The 21,582-nt window shown below is 42.9% G+C and overlaps 1 protein-coding gene across 1 annotated transcript; it reads right to left on the bottom strand.

The window, feature by feature from the left end:
• Positions 1–1,180: 1,180 nt before the first annotated feature.
• Positions 1,181–13,524, bottom strand: LOC111949961 (transmembrane protease serine 13-like). Its single transcript, XM_023967317.1, has 13 exons — positions 13,342–13,524; positions 9,627–9,801; positions 8,734–8,847; positions 8,090–8,266; positions 7,805–7,931; positions 7,406–7,501; positions 7,096–7,139; positions 6,813–6,975; positions 5,865–6,043; positions 5,493–5,591; positions 4,875–5,017; positions 3,033–3,188; positions 1,181–1,635 (listed from the first exon to the last, which is right to left on the bottom strand). Exons 1-13 carry the CDS (start codon positions 13,357–13,359, stop codon positions 1,621–1,623), a joined length of 1,506 nt encoding a protein of 501 aa, XP_023823085.1. The 5' UTR covers positions 13,360–13,524; the 3' UTR covers positions 1,181–1,620.
• Between the last annotated feature and the right edge of the window lie 8,058 nt (positions 13,525–21,582).

Raw genomic sequence — 21,582 nt, forward strand, 5'->3', positions numbered from 1 at the left:
ACAACGTCGCCTATGGGCATAAACCCACCGTCGCTGGACCAGACAGGACTCGCAAAAAGTGCTCTTCACTGACGAATCACGGTTTTGACTCACCAGGGGTGATGGTCGGATTTGCGTTTATCGTCGAAGGAATGAGCGTTACACCGAGGCCTGTACTCTGGAGCASGATCGATTTGGAGGTGGAGGGTCCATCATTGTCTGGGGCGGTGTGTCACAGCATCATCGGACTGAGCTTGTTGTCATTGCAGGCAATCTCAACGCTGTGTGTTACAGGGAAGACATCCTCCTCCCTCATGTGGTACCCTTCCTGCAGGCTCATCCTGACATGACCCTCCAGCATGACAATGCCACCAGCCATACTGCTCCTTCTGTGCGTGATTTCCTGCAAGACAGGAATGTCAGTGTTCTGCCATGGCCAGCGAAGAGAGCTGGGACCTGTTGGATGGGAGGGTGACGGCTAGGGCCATTCCCCCCAGAAATGTCCGGGAACTTGCAGGTGCCTTAGTGGAAAAGTGGGGTAAGATCTCACAGCAAGAACAGGCAAATCTGGTGCAGTCCATGAGGAGATGCACTGCAGTACTTAATGCAGCTGGTGGCCACACCAGATACTGACCGTTACTTTTGATTTTGACCCCTTTCTTCAGGGATACATTATTCAATTTCTGTTAGTCACATGTCTGTGGAACTTGTTTAGTTTATTTCTCAGTTGTTGAATCTTGTTATGTTCATACAAGTATTTACACATGTTAAGTTTGCTGAAAATAAACGCAGTTGACAGTGAGAGGACGTTTCTTCTTCTGCTGAGTTTATATTCCTATGCCAGAGTCAACACAAATCTATTCTGTGACAACAATACCATGTGACAAGTGCTTATAGGCCATACCTGATGATATGCGGCAGCTGTGTTAAACCACAAATGTGTTTCTCTTGAATTCATCACTGATCAGATACTTCAGTTGTAACTGGTTTTCGTCAGGTATCCCTCATTATAAACAAGGTACAGTCCCCTACAGTAGTTATACTCTTTTCTTTCCTATGAGTTTCACATAATTAACACTAAATCATGTCTGGAGATGAATCACAAAGCACTCTACATTCCTTATAGATGCAACAGAAATAAGCATGCATGCTCCCCCAAAATATTAGATTTAATATTTTTTTTTAAACATAGGAGAGAACCTCCTGTCTCAGGTAAATGTCATACATATCCTTACTGTAAGATTAGAAAAACAGATGGGATTTAAAATCATTCAAACCCAACACTGGAATCAGAGCCCAGAATGGATTGGCCTAGATTCACATATTATACATAGTGTAGCAGCCATTGGGCATAACTACAGTAAATACAATGCATTTTGTGATTTTAGAAGGTACAGTAAAGGAACAGAAGAACACAAGAACCATGGTCTTGTGTTAAAGTGCAGTATGCCTTTCCTGCTACTCCCTTAGCTAGTGGCCATCTTTTCATCTGTCGACCCTTCGATCTATCCATCTTGATCTGTCAATCTAGTATCATTCTGAGAGGACTTCATGGTGCGATGTTCAGAGAGGAAGGACAAAGAAGGCCGCCAGCGGTCTTTAGAGACAGGATGCGGCGAGGTCACTGGAAAGAAGGTGGCATCACAGACTTTCCAGCTGCAGAGGGAACAATGAGAGTTAACATACGCAATACATACAAACGTATGTGGACACCCCTCCGAATTAGTGGATTCGGCTATTTCAGCCACACCCGTTTCTGACGGGTGTATATAATCGAGCACACAGCCATAGACAAACATTGGCAGTATAATGCCCTTACTGAAGAGCTCAGTGACTTTCAACGTTGAACCGTCATAGGATGCCACCTTTCCAACAAGTCAGTTCGTCAAATTTCTAAACTGCTATAGATGCCCCGGTCAACTGTAAGTGCTGTTACTGTGAAGTGGAAACCTCTCTTAGCAACAACGGCTCAGCCGCAAAGTGGTAGGCCACACAAGCTCACAGAACGGGACCGGTGAGTTCTGAAGCGCGTAGCGTGTAAAATCACCTGTCCTTGGTTGCAACACTCACTATAGTTCCAAACTGCCTCTGGAAGAAATGTCAGCACAATAACTATTCGTCAGGAGCTTCATGAAATGGGTTTCCATGGCCGAGCAGACGCACACAAGCCTAAGATCACCATGCGCAATGCCAAGCGTCGGCTGGAGTGGTGTAAAGCTCGCCGCTATTGGACTCCGGAGCAGTGGGAACGCATTCTATGGAGTGATGAATTACGCTTCACCATCTGGCAGTCTGACAGACGAATCTGGGTTTGGCGGATGCCAGGAGAATGCTACCTGCCCGAATGCATAGTGCCAAACGTAAAGTTTGGTGGCGGAAGAAAAATGGTCTGGGCCTGTTTTTCATAGTTTGAGCTAGATCCCTTAGTTGGGGCGGCAGGTAGCCTGGCAGGTAGGAGTGTTGGACCAGTAAACAAAACGTTGCTGGATCGAATCCCTGAGCTGACAAGGTAAAAATCTGTAATTTTGTCCCTGAGCAAGGCAGTTAACCCACTGTTCCCGGGCGATTCTGTGCTTCCAACTTTGTGGCAACAGTTTGGGGAAGGCCCTTTCCTGTTTCAGCATGACAATCCCCGCGTGAACAACGTGAGGTCCATACAGAAATGGTTTGTCGAGATCGGTGTGGAAGAACTTGACTGGCCTGCACAAAGCCCTGACCTCTAGCCCATCAAACACCTTTGGGATGAATTGGAACGCCGACTGCGAGCCAGGCCTTATCGCCCAACATTAGTGCCTGACCTCACTAACGCTCGTGACTGAATGGAAGCAAGTCCCCGCAGCAATGTTCCAACATCTAGTAGAAAGCCTTCCCAGAAGAGTGGAGGCTCCATATTAATGCCCATGACTTTGGAATGAGATGTTCGACGAGCAGGTGTCCACATACTTTTGGTCAAGTAGTGTAAGTCAATGGAAGGTGAGCTGTGTATTAGGTGTGTATTGCATGGTGTGGTTTGATGGAACACAGGCAATCCAGGTAGTTTCTCTTCATCTCACCTGCATCTTGCTGTAGATCCAGGGCAGTAGGCTGGACACTTTGGTGTAGACTCCCGGCCTGTTACTCTGCCCACAGCCGCTGCCCCAGCTGGTCACGCCCACCAGCTGCCAAAGGTTGTCACTGGCTTGGCACACCAGAGGACCACCACTGTCTCCCTGTGAGAGAAGAGGAGAGAATGGATGAATGAACAGTTGAAGTGAGTGGCCAAGGTGTGGAAAGCACCTGCTACAATATACTGTATGTTTTCATGTCGTGGATAGCAGATGAGGTAGAAGGGAATTTGAGTAGTGAAAGAGACGATTTTCTCAGCCCAAAGGCGTCTAAGATGAGGACAAGAGTTGGTGAGTAGCAGGAGAGGACAGCTGTGGATTACTGAAATTCCGAATTTGAATGAGTAATGTTGGCACCAAACGTTCTAAGACAGTTAGTTAGACTCTGGGAAGAATTTAGAATGTTGCTGTCATGGAACATCTGGTGTCCTTACGGAGGTCAGTTTGACAAAACTCAGCACCTATGGCTCTGTAAAAAAAATAAAAAAATATAGTATTTTGTATGTTAATGGAATAGGGAGAGATTGAGGTGAAAGGTAGGAGAAAGAAGGCTGAAAGACTAGTCGGTCAAAATGGAAGCTATGCTGACAGCGGGCACATTGTACATATGCTCCAGAGGCAGCGGCTTAAACCTCTAGAGCACCCCAGGGGCCTCATTTCTAACCGCTGCGTAAATTTCACACTAAAAATATTGAGATTTATAAACTTGGTGTACGCCGTACATACACGTTTCCCGTTATAAATCAGACTTGACGTAAAACTGCGCGTGTGAACAAGCATTATAACTCAGCCTGGAAAACACCCTCCATTCAACTTTTATGGTAACACTAAAGCCTTCTATTTTCTGTATAACTTGGATCTATTGGAATTAGGCCACGGCAGTTTCTAAAAGAAAGAGCAATTGCTATGTTTTTGGAGGTGTTGCTAGAAACGTTTAATCTTTTGCAATAACTCATGCTGTATCTGGCAAAGAACTGGGACAGTTTCTGAAAGAGAAAGCAATGGCTAATTCTTGTGGACCTGCCAGCAGAACATTTTAGTTCAACAATGTTTTGCATTGACTTTTCCCCCAACCTAAATATGCCGGACTGCGAATTCTAAAACATTGTCTAGGCTACTCAAAACATTTTAAATTACAGTAGGCTTCTCACAGTAGTTGCATACATTATGCAATGTAAAATATCAACTGTAATGTTCACCTGTTCAATTCAACTGTCTGTTCACCTGTTCAATTCAACTGTACGTGCTGCCTATGGGATCGCATAGGCTACAGAAAAACTTGAAATACATAGCCTATCTATTTACTAGGCTACTAGGCCCAATTAAATGAGATGTGCATGGTATTTTTTTATATGGCTACTTCGTGAATGCATCACTGCCAAAAAAAGGTGAGGAATTTATTCTGCAATGGTTATAATAATAAAATAAAATAGGAAATAGATGTGTCTAATTATTTTAGATTTTTTTTTTTTGCTCTTCTCACTAATGGCAAATGGCTGCATCTCGTTTCCCTAGTAAGCGCGTCATCATATCCCGTATTTGCACAAAATACTTATTTGCCTGCTTGCAATACAATACTTCAAGCACTAGAAAATGTGTTTAGGCATGGTCTGACGTTTGCGTGGAGGTAAGCATATAATCACGCCGAGTTCAGTTTGTATAAATGGCAACTTTTGCGGTAAAACTGCAGCACGCATGGTTTGGGGTATATTTTGTACGTACACAATGTTTATAAAATGAGTCCCAAGCCCCGTAGATAGAAGAATTCAACTGCAATATGTGGACATGTACCTGACAGGAGTCCCTGCCCCCGCTGAGCTCTCCCGCACACAGCATGTTGTTGGACACACTGCCGGAGTATACCTTGGAGCTGTTACACACGCGCACGTCGATGATGTCAACGGCCACCTCCATCAGGTCTTTGGAGGGTTTCGCTGTGAAGGGACACATACAGTACACGGTCATTCTCCAAACACACACACACACACACACTTCAGCTAGCGACACTATGGCTAGTTGCACTACGCGAACTGTTGCTCTACTGAATATAGCATGTGTTTTCCGCAATGAGAAGACATTGAGATTGGATGAATGATGCACGTGTAGCCTCCTTTCTCCACATCACTCTCTTTATATCACAGAGACGGACAGGCCATATGGCAATTCTGGGAAATGCCAGATGGGCTGGTTCATTGTTAACCCAGTGGGCCTGTCCAAATTGTTGTTGTTTCTTGTGCAACATGATACAAAAAAATGGCTGGTGTGGGGGCCTCGAGGATAGAAATGGGCCGGTGTGTGAGAAATACCCGGTCCGAATTCTGGTCCCAGTCTGTCCCTGTTGTTTCACTCTAGATAAGCATTATTTCATTTAGTACAGTCCATTTCTCACTCCCTTGTCTCTCTTCCTACCTGCCCCCTCATCTGTTGTTCCGAATCCCGAGGTCCAGCATTTGGTTCCATGGGGGAATGTCTGGTCAAAGGCTGGCAGACAGGCAGGCTGAACCGCATCTGAATCAAAAAAAGACAAACAGTAAGTTAGATAAACAGAGTGGGCATACGTAACACACAGTTACAAACAATGACACACACGTACGCACACACACCCATACGAGGTTACCATTCTGAGTGTGGATGCATCCCGGACATTTAGAGTTCAAAGGGCAAACATTTTTACAGTGCTGTACCAACATTGACGCTAGCGTTTCCCTAGCGTTTCCCTAGCGTTTCCCTAGCGTTTCCCTAGCGTTTCTCTGATATTGAAGGAATAGAGCCGGGACTCACCAGTGAAGTCCACTGGTGAGGCCAGCTTCAGTATGGCGATGTCCTGGTCGTTGGTTACATTGTTGTAGTTCTCATTCACGATGATCTTCTCCACGAGGTAGGGAGAAGGAAGCTTGTCTTGTGACACCACTCCTCCGTACACACGCCACCTACTGGCATCACGAACCGGGGGGAACGACCTTCAATGGGCACGGGAAAAAATACAATAAAACATATATTACTTTACTTCTCAAACCAAGGCTGTAGCTTATGACACAGATTATGTTATTATTATTATTATTATTATGGTAATAAGGTGTATAATTGAGTTGAGATTGGTTGTCAAGGTGAGGGTTGTTGAGGTGATGAGGGGTTGCCATGCTGCTTATTATTGAGTCGTGCGGAGCGAGTTGCTGCACAGATTCACTACTGGTCTGTGTTTTATATGGATATGTGCAAGTAAAAGGACTGACATTCTCCTGAGGCTAGTGGCGCGTTCATGACCCTGTCGGAAACTCGGGAAATACAAGCTTCAGAGTGAGGGAAAAAATCTATTTGAATTGTCCTCTAACTGGTCATTAAAAGTCAGAATCCCTAGCATTGCCTGAGTACTCCGGTGTTTTTGGATATGCTGAACTCTGACTTAGGAAATTACTTTGACAACAGCATTTTTGGACTTTAAATGACTTTTTGTTGTTTCATTCATCAAAAACAATCCATTTATATGTTGTTGTTTTTTACACTGTTCACGAGCATTATAGCTGTACTTTCCGTTTATGGTTGGAGCAGCTAGCTTGCCGTTAGTCAATTGGCATTCTCAACGAGTTCAAAACAAGTCGGATTTCACTCCGTCACGAACGCAGCAGAGAGGGTACGGTGGAGCTATTACCAAGGGTCTACATAGCGCGTCTAGAATTAGAACCAAGGGATCCGTTTGGAACTAGGCATTGTTGTCCTCTAGTCACTGACCTGGGGAAGCAGTGGGCGGCTGTCACCACAAAGTCAGGGGACACCAGGACCCCTCCACATATGTGCGATCCACCAAAGTGTAGAGAGAGTTGCCAGGGCCATTGGCCCAGCTTGGCAACACTGCCCCCTATGATCCGGGATGACAACTGTTGACGTCCACAATCTTGGAAAAGGGGAAGAAGTGATCAAATGTTTGTATCTAATTATAACTAGAAGTCAGATTTCAAATAGAAGGTTGATATAGACCTGCCTGGTGAAATATGAACAGATGAGTGCTTCTTACCAATACACTTCAGAGAGACAGTATTCTGGTCTGGGCAGGACGAGCTACACAGCAACAGAAGCACAACCATGTCAGGAACTTCGGATCTAACATTAAACCACACTGGGATTTGTGCAGCATGGTTACAGTTGATTTGAAACTTCCTTCATGAGGCTTATAATGCAGCTATAATGATGACGTAACATTACATCCCGACCAGTCATGACAGATAATGACAGTGTGTGACTTAACGCCATCATTCCCTCGACATTACATGGGACTAAAATGAGAAAAAACATATGTGCTAAGGTTTGTAGAGGAGTTCTCTTACCTGACGGTGACCTGGCCCTGGATGGGTAAAGACGATCTGTTGTTCAGGGTTAGACCAATTGACTGCTGGGATTTCACTGCCTTGGTTGCAAAGGACCTGCATGGTCGACACACACAAACACATTTAGATTCTGTCTGCCAAAGCAATACGAGAATCAATTCCCCTCCCATGAAGCATTCCCAGAAAGTCAATTTGCCACAGGCACACCAACCCCAGAGAGAGAGGAGCGCAGAGATTCAATCTGAGAGTAAATACTGAAAATGGCAGCAGTGAAATTAGACGTCACCGAGCAAATGTCTGTGAGAGAGAGTAGTTGCTTTGAGGCTGTTGTGAGAGAAAGTGATTGCTCTCTAAAGGTAGCTTATAAAATGGCTGTTGTGAAATAAGGTGATGGCTTACTTTCTGAAGCCCAGTTGGGCACAGGTTCGGTCGGCGTAGCTCTGGTCCCATCCCTGGTAACACACCGGGAGGAAACGACCGTCCTGAGACGTTCTGACTTGTAGAGCACCGTCCGCCCCAAACCTCACTGGAGAGAGAGGGAGAGGAGGGGGTAGAATAACAAGATACGAAAAGGGTTATATGTTTCACTACTTGTCATACCTCGTCCACCTGGCTTTCATTTCTGTACACCTACCTGCAAGCCCGTATGTCTGTCTGTTGTGTCGTGTGTGAGAGCGTGCTTACCACAGCTGGACTCGTCCGTGCCCAGTTGGCAGTCCCGAATAGCGTCACATTGGACGGTGGAGTTGGAGCAGGTGTCATGAACGGGCACGCTCAACTGCTTCTCATGGTGCCCCTCATCCTCACTGTCATGGTGGTCGACGGTGGCAGCCGCTGTTGCCAACCTGGTACCGTAATGCACTACCCAGAGAGAGAGCGAGAGCGAGAGAGCGAGAGAGAGCGAGCGAGAGAGCGAGAGAGAGCGAGAGAGAGCGAGAGAGAGAGATGTCACAGCTGATTTGAAACAGCCTTCATGAGGCCTATAATGTAGCTAGCTATAAGAGACAGATAGAGAGAGGCAGGGGAAGGGTTGGATGGGATAGGTTGGGGGGCACGGAGGGTGGGGAGAAGGGTAAGGGTGGGGAGAAGAGGAGAGACAGAGGAAGTGGTAGCAGAGGAAGACTGTAAATGTCTGTACAAATACAGAAGGGAAAGGGGGGATACCTAGTCAGTTGCACAACTGAATTGCATTCAACCGAAATGTGTCTCCCACATTTAACCCCACCCCTCCTGAATCAGAGAGTAGCTTACAAATAAATGAGTAAACAGGCACACATACATGAGTAACAACACCATATGAATAAATATGACGACAACCCTGGCCTTACCTCCTAGCCAGATGGCAGTGGCCAGGAGGAGCAGCAGAACGATGCCTCCTGACCCACCAAAGCACTTGGCACTATGATTGCAGCATTTGTGTTTCTTCTTGTTGTCAGGAAGAGCTGGAACAACAACACACACAACATACATATCAAAACAGATATATCTTCCCCAGGAGGCCATATACAAACATTACACTGAGTGTGCAAAAACATAAAGAACACCTTCCTAATATTGAGTCGCACTCCCGTTTGCCTTCACATTGGATCATGGACTCTACAAGGTGTCGAAAGCATTCCACAGAGATACTGGCCAATGATGACTCCAAAGGTTCCCATAGTTATGTCAGGTTGGTTGGATGTCCTTTGGGTGGTGGACCATTCTTGAAACACACAGGAAACACTTAACCCAGTGTGCCTGGCACCTACTGTATTGCCCATTCACCCTCTGAACGGCACACATACACAATCTATGTCTCAATTGTCTCAAGGCTTACAAATCCTTATTTAACCTGTCTCCTCCCCTTCATCTACACTGACTGAAGTGGATTTAACAAGTGACATCAACAAGTGACATCAATAAGGGATCATAGCTTTCACCTGGACTCACCTGGTCAGTCTACGTCACGGACAGAGCAGGTGTTCCTAATGTTCTGTACACTCAGTGTATAGACACCACATAATGCAGACAGATAACTAGGGAGTTAAAATCACACTTCTTTCTCAAGGATGTTATTGTATTGTATTGTATTTTTTGTACTTCTGTTGAAATTCTGATTATTTTACACCTACTTTCACTGGTGGTTAGTAGTCCCCTGAAAGCAAATAAGGAATGGAGGGAACTAGACTGGGACAGAACTGGGCAGAACTGGGATAGTCAGTAGATAGAGAGTATGACTCACATATACTGGGCTGGCAGATGTGCTGCGCAGCCACTGGTGGGGGGTGCTGGGGGATGTAGTATAGCTGGTTGGGAGGAGTGTGCCGCGGACCCGCCCCATAGACTGCCTCTTCATAGGACAGGAGGGGCGGGGCGGTGTGCACCTCAACAGAGTAGTATGGAGGAGGGAGCTCGTTCTGCAGGGGAGAACACAGAGGGAAAAGACAAAAGGTTAAGCAGTCAGTCATTCAAAGAAATATTCGGATCAAACGCCCATGTGGGAACTTAAAGTCCCAGTGTTTTGTATCATATTGTATATATTTAACACTGTAAAAGTGTAAAAAAAAACATTTAATCAGTTTTATTTCCTGATAGTTGGTGATTGATAATACAATCTACACAGGACCTTCAAAATGACGTCGCTAGGCGGTATAGGTTTATGGCCCAGTGCAGTCAAAACCGTGATTTCCCTGTGTTTTATATAATAATACCATGAAATTGTACAAAATATGATAATGCTCTTTTAATGTAAGAGCTGTTGGAAAAGACAGTCTGAAATGTCATTGTTTTGTTGGGGTGGAGTTTTGGGCTGCCTGGTGACATCACTAGGTGGTAAATTAGTTAATAGACCAATAAGAAAGAGGGTTCTAAACCTCTCTACCAATAACAGCTTTTCTTGAGTTTTCCCCTCCCCACTCACACCACTCCAAGACAGTCCTAGGAAAATTCTTGCTTGAGAAATTGCTCTTTGCTAAAAAGCTATTTGTTTGTCTTTGATCATTTTAATTGAGAACAATCACAGTAAGGTACTTAATTATTAGCCAGAAATGATTTGATATTGAGATAAAAATGTTGATTGGATATTTAATAGACCAATAACAGAGTTCAAAACCATTCTGCCAATAACAGCTAGTTTTCAGTTCTCCTCCCCACTCAGTTCACTCCTAGACAATCTTAGCAAAAGTTTTTTTTGAGAAAGTTTTTTGCTTAAAAGCTATTTTTGTTAATTTTTTACTATTACAGAAAGCCACTGAATTGTTTGCCAGAAATGATTTGCTATTGAGATTTTTTTTTTWAAATGTCTGCATTGGGCCTTTAATAATCCCCAGTAAAACAACTTCCATGCAGGAACCCCGATTCTTCCATAAACAACAGTGTATGGGGGTGCTGCCTAGAGGACACATGTTGATTGCGAACAGCGCTTACAGATGGTTGATGATTGGTGAAAAACAACCACATTCTAGTGTCTACAAGTTAGATATAACTCATTGTCGGCCATAATCATACCATCCTCATCGAGCAAGTGTGAGATCCCAACACCTGAATAACCAACTCAAGCACAATGGAAGGTCCCATGTCTCTAGGCAACAATGTGCCGAGATTCCCAATTGGCCCCTTATTAATTTCCTCCACTCTTTATCATGCTCTCATTTCTGCTTTATATTCATCTGCTCCTCATAGCGCTATCAAGCATCTCAGACAATAGAGCTAATCAACGTTGCCAAGGACAAGCTCACATTGCCCCCCCCAGGAGTCTCTATTGTTGCCACGGAGAAGAAAGGTGGCTGCCATGGAGACAACAGAACAGCAAATTCCAAAACGAAGTTGTGGTCGTCCCCCTGTCCCTGGCTGGCTGCTGCCAGGTTGTATCACACACGCAGGTGATTTGTAACCCACATTCAAACACGGGTGCAGGTCGGTCAGTCTGATAGTGTGCTTTCCCCCCCCCCCCTTGGTGCTGGATAACAGACAGCCAGGGTTCAATATTGCTTTTGAGTTCTGTCTCTCTTTTCCTTGACGCTAAATGGTCACCTTTTCACTTTACACTGTGTGTTTATTCAGGGGGGGGGGGGGGGGGGGGGGGGGGTGGATTCCAGTCATGTTTCCTTATGACGATGACATTGCTTTTAACTTCCCTAACGGGTTCTGATGTTGGGACTTTGGCTGATCTGCGCATTGCAATGTTTATGTTGCAATGACCGACATGGAAAGAAACTGCTTCCTGTACAACATGCAGGCACACACATAAATTACCTCCACACTGATTCCCACCGTTAGTTTTTATTCTGTTTATTTAGAACCTAACGGACAACTAGATAAAGCTCAAACCAAGTTTATTCACCCACCGGGTCAAACAGCTGCAAAGACAAAGACATGTTTACACGAGCACATATTTATATCTTCCTCCTACACTGAGTCTCCTCGCACATCTGGACAGCCAATACATCTCTGTTGCTAGGCAGGACTTTAGTGATTCCTGTTCTCTCACTTCATCTGACCTGACCTAGGCCCAACTTCCTCACTCCTCCCCAAATCACGGCTGTCCTGCCTTATCTGTTGACTGAAACCAGACTGTGGCCCTTCTCCCCCCCCCCCTAGGACACCTGAGACGTAACAATAACATGTTCTTCCTGCACTCCCCTTTCTCACTCAGTAGATTTCCACACCCTCAGTTCTAACATGGTCACATGAATAAGGCTATTTCAAGTTCAGAAGTTATTACCCAACACCACAACGGATGAGTAGTGTGCTCTGCTCTACATCTACAGTGGATGTGCTATGGATTGGTGGAGATTTACACATCATTGCAAAATTCTTAGGTGGAGTTTTGATTTCAGAGGGCCTAGGCTGTAGTGATGATCACAAGGATCACTAGATCCTTTAGGTCTACAGCAGACGTGGATCATATCGAAGTGTTTGTCTGGTTGAGGATGATGAGCACAACAATAAACAAAGATGGGACTTGTTGTTTGTTTGAGAGAAGTCTCCAGGGCACAGTCAGTAATAATACCAGTTTATAACCTAAACCTTTTCTTTGGTAAACAGCTCCAGTTTCATGACCATTGGGCACCAAACTCCAACGCAAACGAACCAGAATGCTGCCCCAAGTGGATAAGAGCCGGCTTGCCTGAATTCCCAACTGAATCGACATAGGTCAATAGACATTGTTCCAGGTTTTAGGTTTCGGTTACATTTCAAAGGGAAGACCGTACATATAAACAATGAAGTCGTTATATACTGTAACTTTGAACTTCAATTCCAAAGAGTACCTTTGAGCTCAATAGTAGATGTGTAGGTAAAATGGAACCAGCCCATATTGATTGTTGATTCACTAATCGAGACAGATAAATCCTCTCTGTTACAGATTGAACATCACAGTAGCAGGGTACAGGGGGCACATTGGGCTCATTTCCACCAAAAGCCTTATTTCACAATCTGACCCCCGTATTTTGGTTCCACAAACTGGGTGAATAGACTAGTTTGAGACATAAAACCACTATCCATTTAGATGAAGAACCTTGCCTTTCAACACAATATTTTCCACATGGAGGATTCAACATCAATTCAAAACACCATGCGAAGCAACACAGTAGAGAGATCGGAGACAGAGGCAAATCGCAATGAGATCATATGGGGCTCCAGCTACACACCAGCTTGACCCTGTGCCTCGGTCTCCTGGTATCAACACAAATTGGTTCACGTATCCTGCAATCTGTCCATAATGTGGCAAAAAGTACAACTTTTGAGAACATCAGCAATACACAAGGAAAGGCCACTATTAGTTAAATAACCCACCCTGACAGAGGTGAAAGTGAGAGTACGAGTACAGCATGGTCAGTGTGTGAGAAAGAAAAGAGTCTTGTTTTGGAAGCTGGTGACAGAAGTCAGCCCAGGGGAAACAGATAGAGACCCAGAGAAGCAGAGAACAAGGGGGAGAGGATAAAGGAAGGACTTACAGGGTCATGCTTTGCCATCGGACGCTGGGGGAGCAGTGAGGAGAGTGGAGGTGAGACCTGGTAGGAGAGGCTTTCACAGGGCCACTCAAACAGTCACAGAACGGTGATCAGAGCTGATGCCAGATTTGGCACTCCTTCTTTCCTCTCGGTGTCTAACCCTGAACACCTCCACCCAGGCCACACAGGTGGGACTGCCTCCCTCCATCCAACCCCTCCCTCTCTCATCTCCTCTTCACTGAAATTGGTGTGTCCCAGTGCGCTACTTTCCCACCCGCCAGACCGGTTTCAAGGCAGCCAAGGAGAGACAAAGATTGATTCACACCGTGTGGCCTGCTCCATTCCGGCTCAGGTGACACCAGCTGGGCAATCAGAGCCAAGGACCAAAATGGCGTCCTCTCAGACAGCCACGTTTGACCTATGTGGCAGATCTTTTTCTCAGGACCTCAGTTTGAAAAACTCTGTCAGTAAAGTCACAAATCATGTGATGTAGAGTTGCTCCAAATACGGAGCAGTTGATCCAATCAAATATGGAGACATTATATTGAAATATTGAGTTTAAATAACCATCAAACTCAAATAAATGTACAATCGTGTTGCCCATACACATACTTCATCTTCATAATCATGTAACACAGGGATGTTCATGAAATGAACCGTGCTTAGGGAAGCCAATAGAATGGCGCCGTGTCATCGCAGTTAACGGACTTTAGATATCTTACTCAATATGCCTTTCGTGAGCCCACAGTATTTATAGAAAGTGCTTTGTCATAAAACAAGAGCTTCCTTATGGGAAGATTGTGTTTGTTTTGTGAGGTGTTTTTTGCCCCCCCCCCCCACCGTGTGTAACTGAGTTTGTGTGCATGCTTTGGTGCAGGTAGAACATATTTCATTAGTGATGTCACGGTGTACAAAAACGAGCTCAGACTGCATTCCTTCTACTAGAGAAAGCACAGGCATGCAGACAAGCACCCGTATTCACTCACACGCGCACGCGCGCACGCACGCACACATTTTAAAGTCAAATTATCTTAGTTTCATTATTKAAAGCCTCAATAGAATGTTGTTTATTTACATTAGCTCAAACGCCTCTTCCTCCCAGTGGTGTAAAGTACTTAAGTAAAAACACTTTAAAGTACTACTTAAGTAGTTTTTTKGGGGTACCTGTAATTTACTTTACTATTTATATTTTTGACAATTTGTACTTTTACTTTACTACATTCCTTAAGAAAATATTGTACTTTTTACTTCATACAAAAGTACTCGTTACATTTTGAATGCTTAGCAGGACAGGAAAAWGGTCCAATTCATGAACTTATCAACAGAACACCCTGGTCATCCCTACTGCCTCTGATCTGGTGGACTCAMTAAACACAAATGCTTTGTTTGTATATTATGTCTGAGTGTTGGAGTGTGCCCCTGGCTATCTGTAAATTAAAAAAAAGGGAAATGGTGCCGTCTGGTTTGCTTAATATAAGGAATTTGAAATGATTTATACTTTTACTTTTGATACTTAAGTATAWTTTAGCAATTACATTTACTTTTGATACAAGTATATTTTAAAACAAATACTTTAAGACTTTACTCAAGTGGATTTTACTGGGTGACTTTTACTTTTACTTGAGTCATTTTCTATTWAGGGATCTTTACTTTTACTCAAGTATGAAAATTGGGTACTTTTTCCATCACTGCTTCCTCCTAAACTTTGGACACTAGTAAAATTAACAAAGGGAAGGACTACCGACAATCATCTATGGTCAAGTTTACCATATAACAAAAGATGCCGCCTTCAGCAGAATATGAAGCAGACTTTAAAAACTGAAATCAGCATTTACAGAGGCGATGTAACAGTACATATGTTAACAAAAGCAATGAACACAGACCTTGAGGATGGGTAACGGTTGGCTAATGTAATAATATAAAGGTGAAAATTGTTAATTTATGCTATCTGTTCACAAGACATAGACGTATCATGTTCTTACATGTTTCCAGGAGAGTGCATCTTAAAAACCATATCAAAGATTGGGAAGGTGGCCTCAGCTTGCAATTAACTTGCATTAACCACTTATCACCACCAGAGGGAGATAGACACCAGATTCGATGTACCATGCGCTATCTACTGCTCTCTGCTAGAGGTCATCGTTATGGATCACCAAACCACTATTGTCTCAACTCAACTCAGCTGCATTTGTGTGGTGGTGTCCATTTTCAGAAGAGAAACCAACAGAGACATAGATCGAAAGAGAAATAGTACCGATGTTGAATTACTAGAAAAAGGAAGTGGACAGGCGACAAAGCGAGAGCGACAGTAGCTAAAATCATCAAATTAAATGACATTTTGTTTGTCACATGCTTTGTAAACATCCGGTGTAGGCTAACAGTAAAATGCTTTTACGGGTCCTGGGGACAAAAAACAATAACACAATACACTACACAGTGTAATAATGTGTTTGTGTATGTGATTGACTCTACATATTATGAGAGAAATCGATAGGGGTACTCACAGTGCTTGGAGGGAAACATTCAATGTGCCAGTGGATGAGTGGGCATGAGACGTGGCTTCAGTTCATGTCAGGAGAGAGATGACAATGGTTGAGGAGTGGAGTGGCATCACCTCCTAATCAGGGAACATGAAGGGACTTAGCTGTAAATAAAAACAGCAGATACATTCCATTACAACTGTGCCATCGAGGTTTGGACAACGAGTTTCTCTAGAACTTAAACTCAGACATCTCAGAATTCACAAAGTTTAACACAGACTGCGCATCTCGCCCACTTGAAACATCAAAGCAGCTCAAGAAACGTTCCTGAATAAAGCCCTGATCATCCACGTACCTGATGATAACTGACAACTGCAGCAGACTGGTGGACCAGAGGTTCAGAGCGGTGGGGCAATTTAAACCTCCTAGGGCCTGGAGTTTTTCCTTATTGTTAACCTAACTAGGAAACTCTGGACCCTATAAGGTATGACAGTATTAATCAGTTTGTAAAAAGGTTTTATATGGGCTATGAGGGACCATTTTTCCTAATCAGGTGAAATGTTTTTTTTTTTAAACCCTGAAAAAAACTCCTGGCCTAGAGGGTGTGAAAACCCTGTCAAACTGCAGCAACCTTTTACTTGTTCATATGAATTATATTAAGACTAGATTAAGAGGGGGGTTTCCTCTACCCGGAYACAGAGAGAACAACTGATAGACAATAGAACTCACAGGGCTGAGCTTGSTTTTWKGCATGTTTGCATCATGCAGGSCYATGCAACTGTAGGCCTTATAACAAATGTACTGTCTTCACTATTATGTTGATTGATTAATTCCAGTTAATCATTTTGGATTTTAAACRTATAGGCAGCCTAGTCGGCCCACGTTTTAATATACACAAAATTTGATCACGTTCACATTTTCTCCTGACGCACAAATGGACTATAAATACATAACGTTACCAATTAGTTTACCCTGACCAGATGGACAGGGCGCACTGGCTGTATGCAGCTGCTCTTAATAGTAGCCTACAGTTGATCAGACTGAATAATAGTCTAGTTTTCRTCCCATACAGCAAGTCAGATCTCTGATGTTTAGGTGTGGCCTAGGCTGCTGCAACATTTATGTCATGAGTTTTTGCCTSTGTCTGTCTGTCCGGTGTGATGTGTTATCACGTTTGCTAAATAAATTCAGAAGGAAAGTGGAAAGCCTACGTGAGCGCGCRAAAAAATGCGCTCTGTCAACCTCTCTCTTTAATCTCTCTTTATTTTTTAATATTTTTTACATTGGGGAATAATAGTGAATATATCAAAACTATGATATAACACATATGGAATTATGTAGTAACCAAAGAAGTGTTACACAAATCAAAAGGTYGGGTGATTGTGGAGGCCAGSTCATCTGATGCAGCACTCCATCACTCTTCTTCTTGGTHAAATAACCCTTACTCAGCCTGGAGGTGTGGGTCTTCCTTTCCTGTGGTAGGCCTCATGAGAGACAGTTTCATCATAGCGCTTGATGGTTTTTGTGACTGCAATTGAAGAAAGTTTCAAAATTCTTGACATTTTCAGATCAGCATTGACTGTACCTGTGCATGTACTTAAATGTAATAATGGACTGTCGTTTCTCGTTGCTTATTTGAGCCATCCTTGCCATAAATATGACTTGTCTTTACAATTAGGTCCTACTCTTCTCTATACCACCCGTACCTTTATCAAACACAACTGATATGGCCAAATCGAAGTGAAAGTAAATTCAAAAAATGACTTGTAACAAATAACCCTTTAATGAAATGCACCTGTGACTACCTCATGAATCTGGTTGAGACGAATGTCAAAGATGTGCAACAGTTCATTAACAATAGAGGTGTTCTTTGAAGAATCCAAAATAAAATATTATTTAATTGTTTAAACACTTTTTATGCTACTCTATGATCCATATTTTTATTTCATAGTTTGATTCATTTCCTATTATCTACAACGTGAGAAAATATAAAAATAAAGAAATACCCTTTGAGATGGTTTAAAACTTGACTTTAAGACTTTACTCAATGGATTTCTATGGTGACTTTACTTTACTGATCATTTTCTATTAAGGGATCTCTACTTTTACTCAAGTATTGAAAATTGGTACTTTTTCCACCTTCGTCACGGCCCTGGCCGTTATATCTTTGGTTTTCTGTAATATTTTCTTAGGTCAGGGTGTGACAGGGGGATGTTTGTGTTATTTGTTCTAGTCTCTACCTGTGTGCGCAGTGGTACTACGGCACTGCATCGCATCCCTAGCTTAACGCCACCAGATTCTCTGGTGTTGGCGCCCAGCTCTGTTGCAGCGGCGCAACCGGGCGATCCGTGGGCGACGCCACAATTGGCATAGCGATCGTCCGGTTAGGGGTGTTGGCCGGTAGGATATCTGACTGTCTCAGTATAAAAAAATTAATATAAATGTACCCTCTCTGTAAGTCCTCTGATAAGGAGCGTCTCCTAAATGACTCAAATTAACTGCAAAGTCAAAAGTCCTTGTGGTTGTTGTATAGGGGGTTTGTAGTATGGGTGTTTGTAGGTGTAGGTCTAGTGTATTAGTCTATAATTGTCTTTGCCTGAATGTCTCAAATCAAACAGCTGTCATTCATTGTCCTCTGATGGGAGCCATATGTACGCGCAGCCATGGCATTAGGCTTATGGTGTGTAATTGTCCATTTGTTCTGAGTTCAGCACTATTTTTGTGTTGAATAGCTTCCACGGTCCGTTCTGTTTTGTTTCTGTTCGTTTGTTTCGTCTTCATAAAAAAAAATGTCTTTCTATCACGCTCGCGCTTGGTCCTCTTCTTCAAACAGTTACACGATCCTTGTGCACACCACCACTGCTTTCCTCCTAAACTTGGACACAGTAAATATTAACAAAGAAAGGACTACCCAATCATCATGTCAAGTTACCATACACAAAAGATTGCCGCCTTCACAGAATAAGCAGACTTTAAAAACTGAAATTCACATACCAGAGGATTGTAACAGTACACATATGTTTAAGCACGAAAGCAATAACACAGACCTGAGATTGGTAACGGTTGGCTAATGGTAATATAATAAAAGTGAAAAATCAGTTAATTTTATGCTATCGTTCACAAGACATAGACGATCGGATTCTAAACAGTTTCCAGGAGATGCATCTAAACAACCAATCAAAATATTGGAAGGGGGGGATGGGCCCTCAGCTCTGACAATTAACTTGCATTAACCACTTATTCTACCACACAGAGGGAGATAGAACAGATTCCGATGTACATCGCTATCTACTTGCTACTCGCTAGAGGTCATCGTTATGGCATCACTCAAAAACCACTATAATGTCTCAACTCAACTCACTGCATTGTTGTGTGTCCATGTTCAAAGAGAAAACCAACAGAGACAATAGATCGAAAGAAATAGTACCTGATGTTGAATTACTAGAAAAAGGACAGTGGACAGACGACAAAGCGAGAGAGACAGTACTAAAATTCATCAAATTAAATGACATTTTGTTTGTCACATGCTTTGTAACAATCCGGTGTAGGCTAACAGTAAATATGCTTACTTACGGGTCCTGGCAAACAAAAAACAATAACACAATACACTACACAAGTGTAATAATGGTTTGTGTATGTGATTGCACTCTACATAAATTAGTGAGAGAAAATCAATAGGTACTCACAGTGCTCTGGAGGGCAACATTTCAATGTGTCCACGTGATGAGTGGCACATGAGACGTGGCTTCAGTTCATGTCAGGAGAGAGATGACACATTGGTGTGAGAGCTGATGGCAACCTCCTAATCAGGGAACATGAAGGACTTACTGTAAATAAAAACAGCAGATACATTTCCATTACAACTGGCCATCGTAGTTTGGGACAACGAGTTTCTCTAAGAACTTAAACTCAGACATCTCAGATTTCACAAAGTTTAAAACACAGACTGCGCCATCGTCGCCCACTTGAAACATCAAAGCCAGCTCAAGAAACGTTCCTGAATAAAGCCCTGATCAATCCACGTACCTGATGATAACTGACAACTGCAAGCAGACGGTGGCACACAGAAGTTCAGAGCGGTGGGCAATTTAAACCTCCTAGGCCTGGAGTTTTTTCCTTATATTAACCAACCAGAAAACTCTGGACCCTATAAGGTAGTACAGTGATTAATCAAAGTTGTTTTGTTTAAAAAGTTTGTTATGGCTATGATGGACCAGTTTTTCCTAATCAGGTCAAATGTTTGTTTTTTAAGCCCTGAAAAAAAACTCCTGGCCTAGAGAGTGTGAAAACCCTGTCAAACTGCAGCAACCTTTTACTTGTTCATATGAATTATATTAAGACTAGATAAGAGGGGGTTTCTCTCTACCCGGACACAGAGAGAACAACTGATAGACAGAATAGAACTCACAGGCTGAGCTTGCTTTTATGCATGTTTTCATACATGCCAGCCTATCAAACTGTGACAGCCCTATATCCAAATGTACTGTCTTACACATTAATTGATTGATTAATTCCATTTAAATCATATTGGATTTTAATACTTCATAGGCGAGCCTAGTCGCCCACGTTTAATATACACAAATTTCTCACGTTCACATTTTCCTCCTGACGCACAAATGGACTATAAATACATAACGTACCAATTGTTACCCATACCAAATGGACAGGCACATAGGCTGTATGCAGCTGCCTCAATAGTAGCCTACAGTGATCAGTAGAAAATGTCTGTTTCACTCCCATACAGCAAGTCACGATATCTCTGATTTAGGTGTGGCCTAGGCTGCTGCCATTATTCATGAGTTTTGCCTGTGTCTTCTGCCGGTGTGAATGTGTTAACACGTTTGCTAAATAAATCAGAAGGAAAGTGGAAAGCCTACGTGAGCGCCGAAAGAATGCGCGTCTGTCAACCTCTCTCTTTAATCTCTCTTTATTTTTAATTTTTTCAGTGGGACATAATAGTGATATATATAACTATGATATAACACATATGGAATTATTGTAGTAACCAAGAAGTGTTACAATCAAACAAAGTCTGGGTGATTGTGGAGGCCATGTCACGATGCAGCACTCCCATCACTCTTCTTCTTGGTCAAATAACCCTTACTCAGCCTGGAGGTTGGGTCTTCCTTTCTGTGTAGCTCATATAGACAGTTTTCATCATAGCGCTTGATGGTTTTGTGGACTGCAATTGAAGAAAGTTTCAAAATTCTTGACATTTTCAGATTTGACTGACTTCATGTCTTAAAGTAAATAATGGACTGGTCGTTTCTCTTTGCTTATTTGAGCATTCTGCCATAATATAGACTGGTCTTTTACCAAATAGGTCTATCTTCTCTATACCACCCTACTTATCAGAACACCAACTGATTGGCTCAAATTCATTGAAGGAAAGAAATTCAAAAATTTCACTTGTAACCAAGAAACACCTTTAATGAAATGCATTCTGGACTACCTCATGAAGCTGTTGAGAGAATCAAGAGTGTGCACAAAGCTGTATTAAAGCAAAGGTGGCTTCTTTTGAAAATCTCATAAATATAAAATTATAATAGATTTTTTAACACTTTTTGTTACTGCATATCCATATTGTTTATTTTAGCTTTAGATATTTACCTATTATTCTACAATCGTACGAAATAGTAAAAAAATAAGACAAACCTAGGAATGTGTGCTTCTAAAACTTTTACCGGTACGGGTGAGTTATAGCCCTTCGCTATAACTTTGATAATTGAGCTCAGGTGCATCCCTGTTCCATTGATCATCCTAA

The sequence above is a fragment of the Salvelinus sp. IW2-2015 genome, linkage group LG22 (genome assembly GCF_002910315.2).
Source record: "Salvelinus sp. IW2-2015 linkage group LG22, ASM291031v2, whole genome shotgun sequence".
Classification (NCBI taxonomy): Eukaryota; Metazoa; Chordata; class Actinopteri; order Salmoniformes; family Salmonidae; genus Salvelinus; species Salvelinus sp. IW2-2015.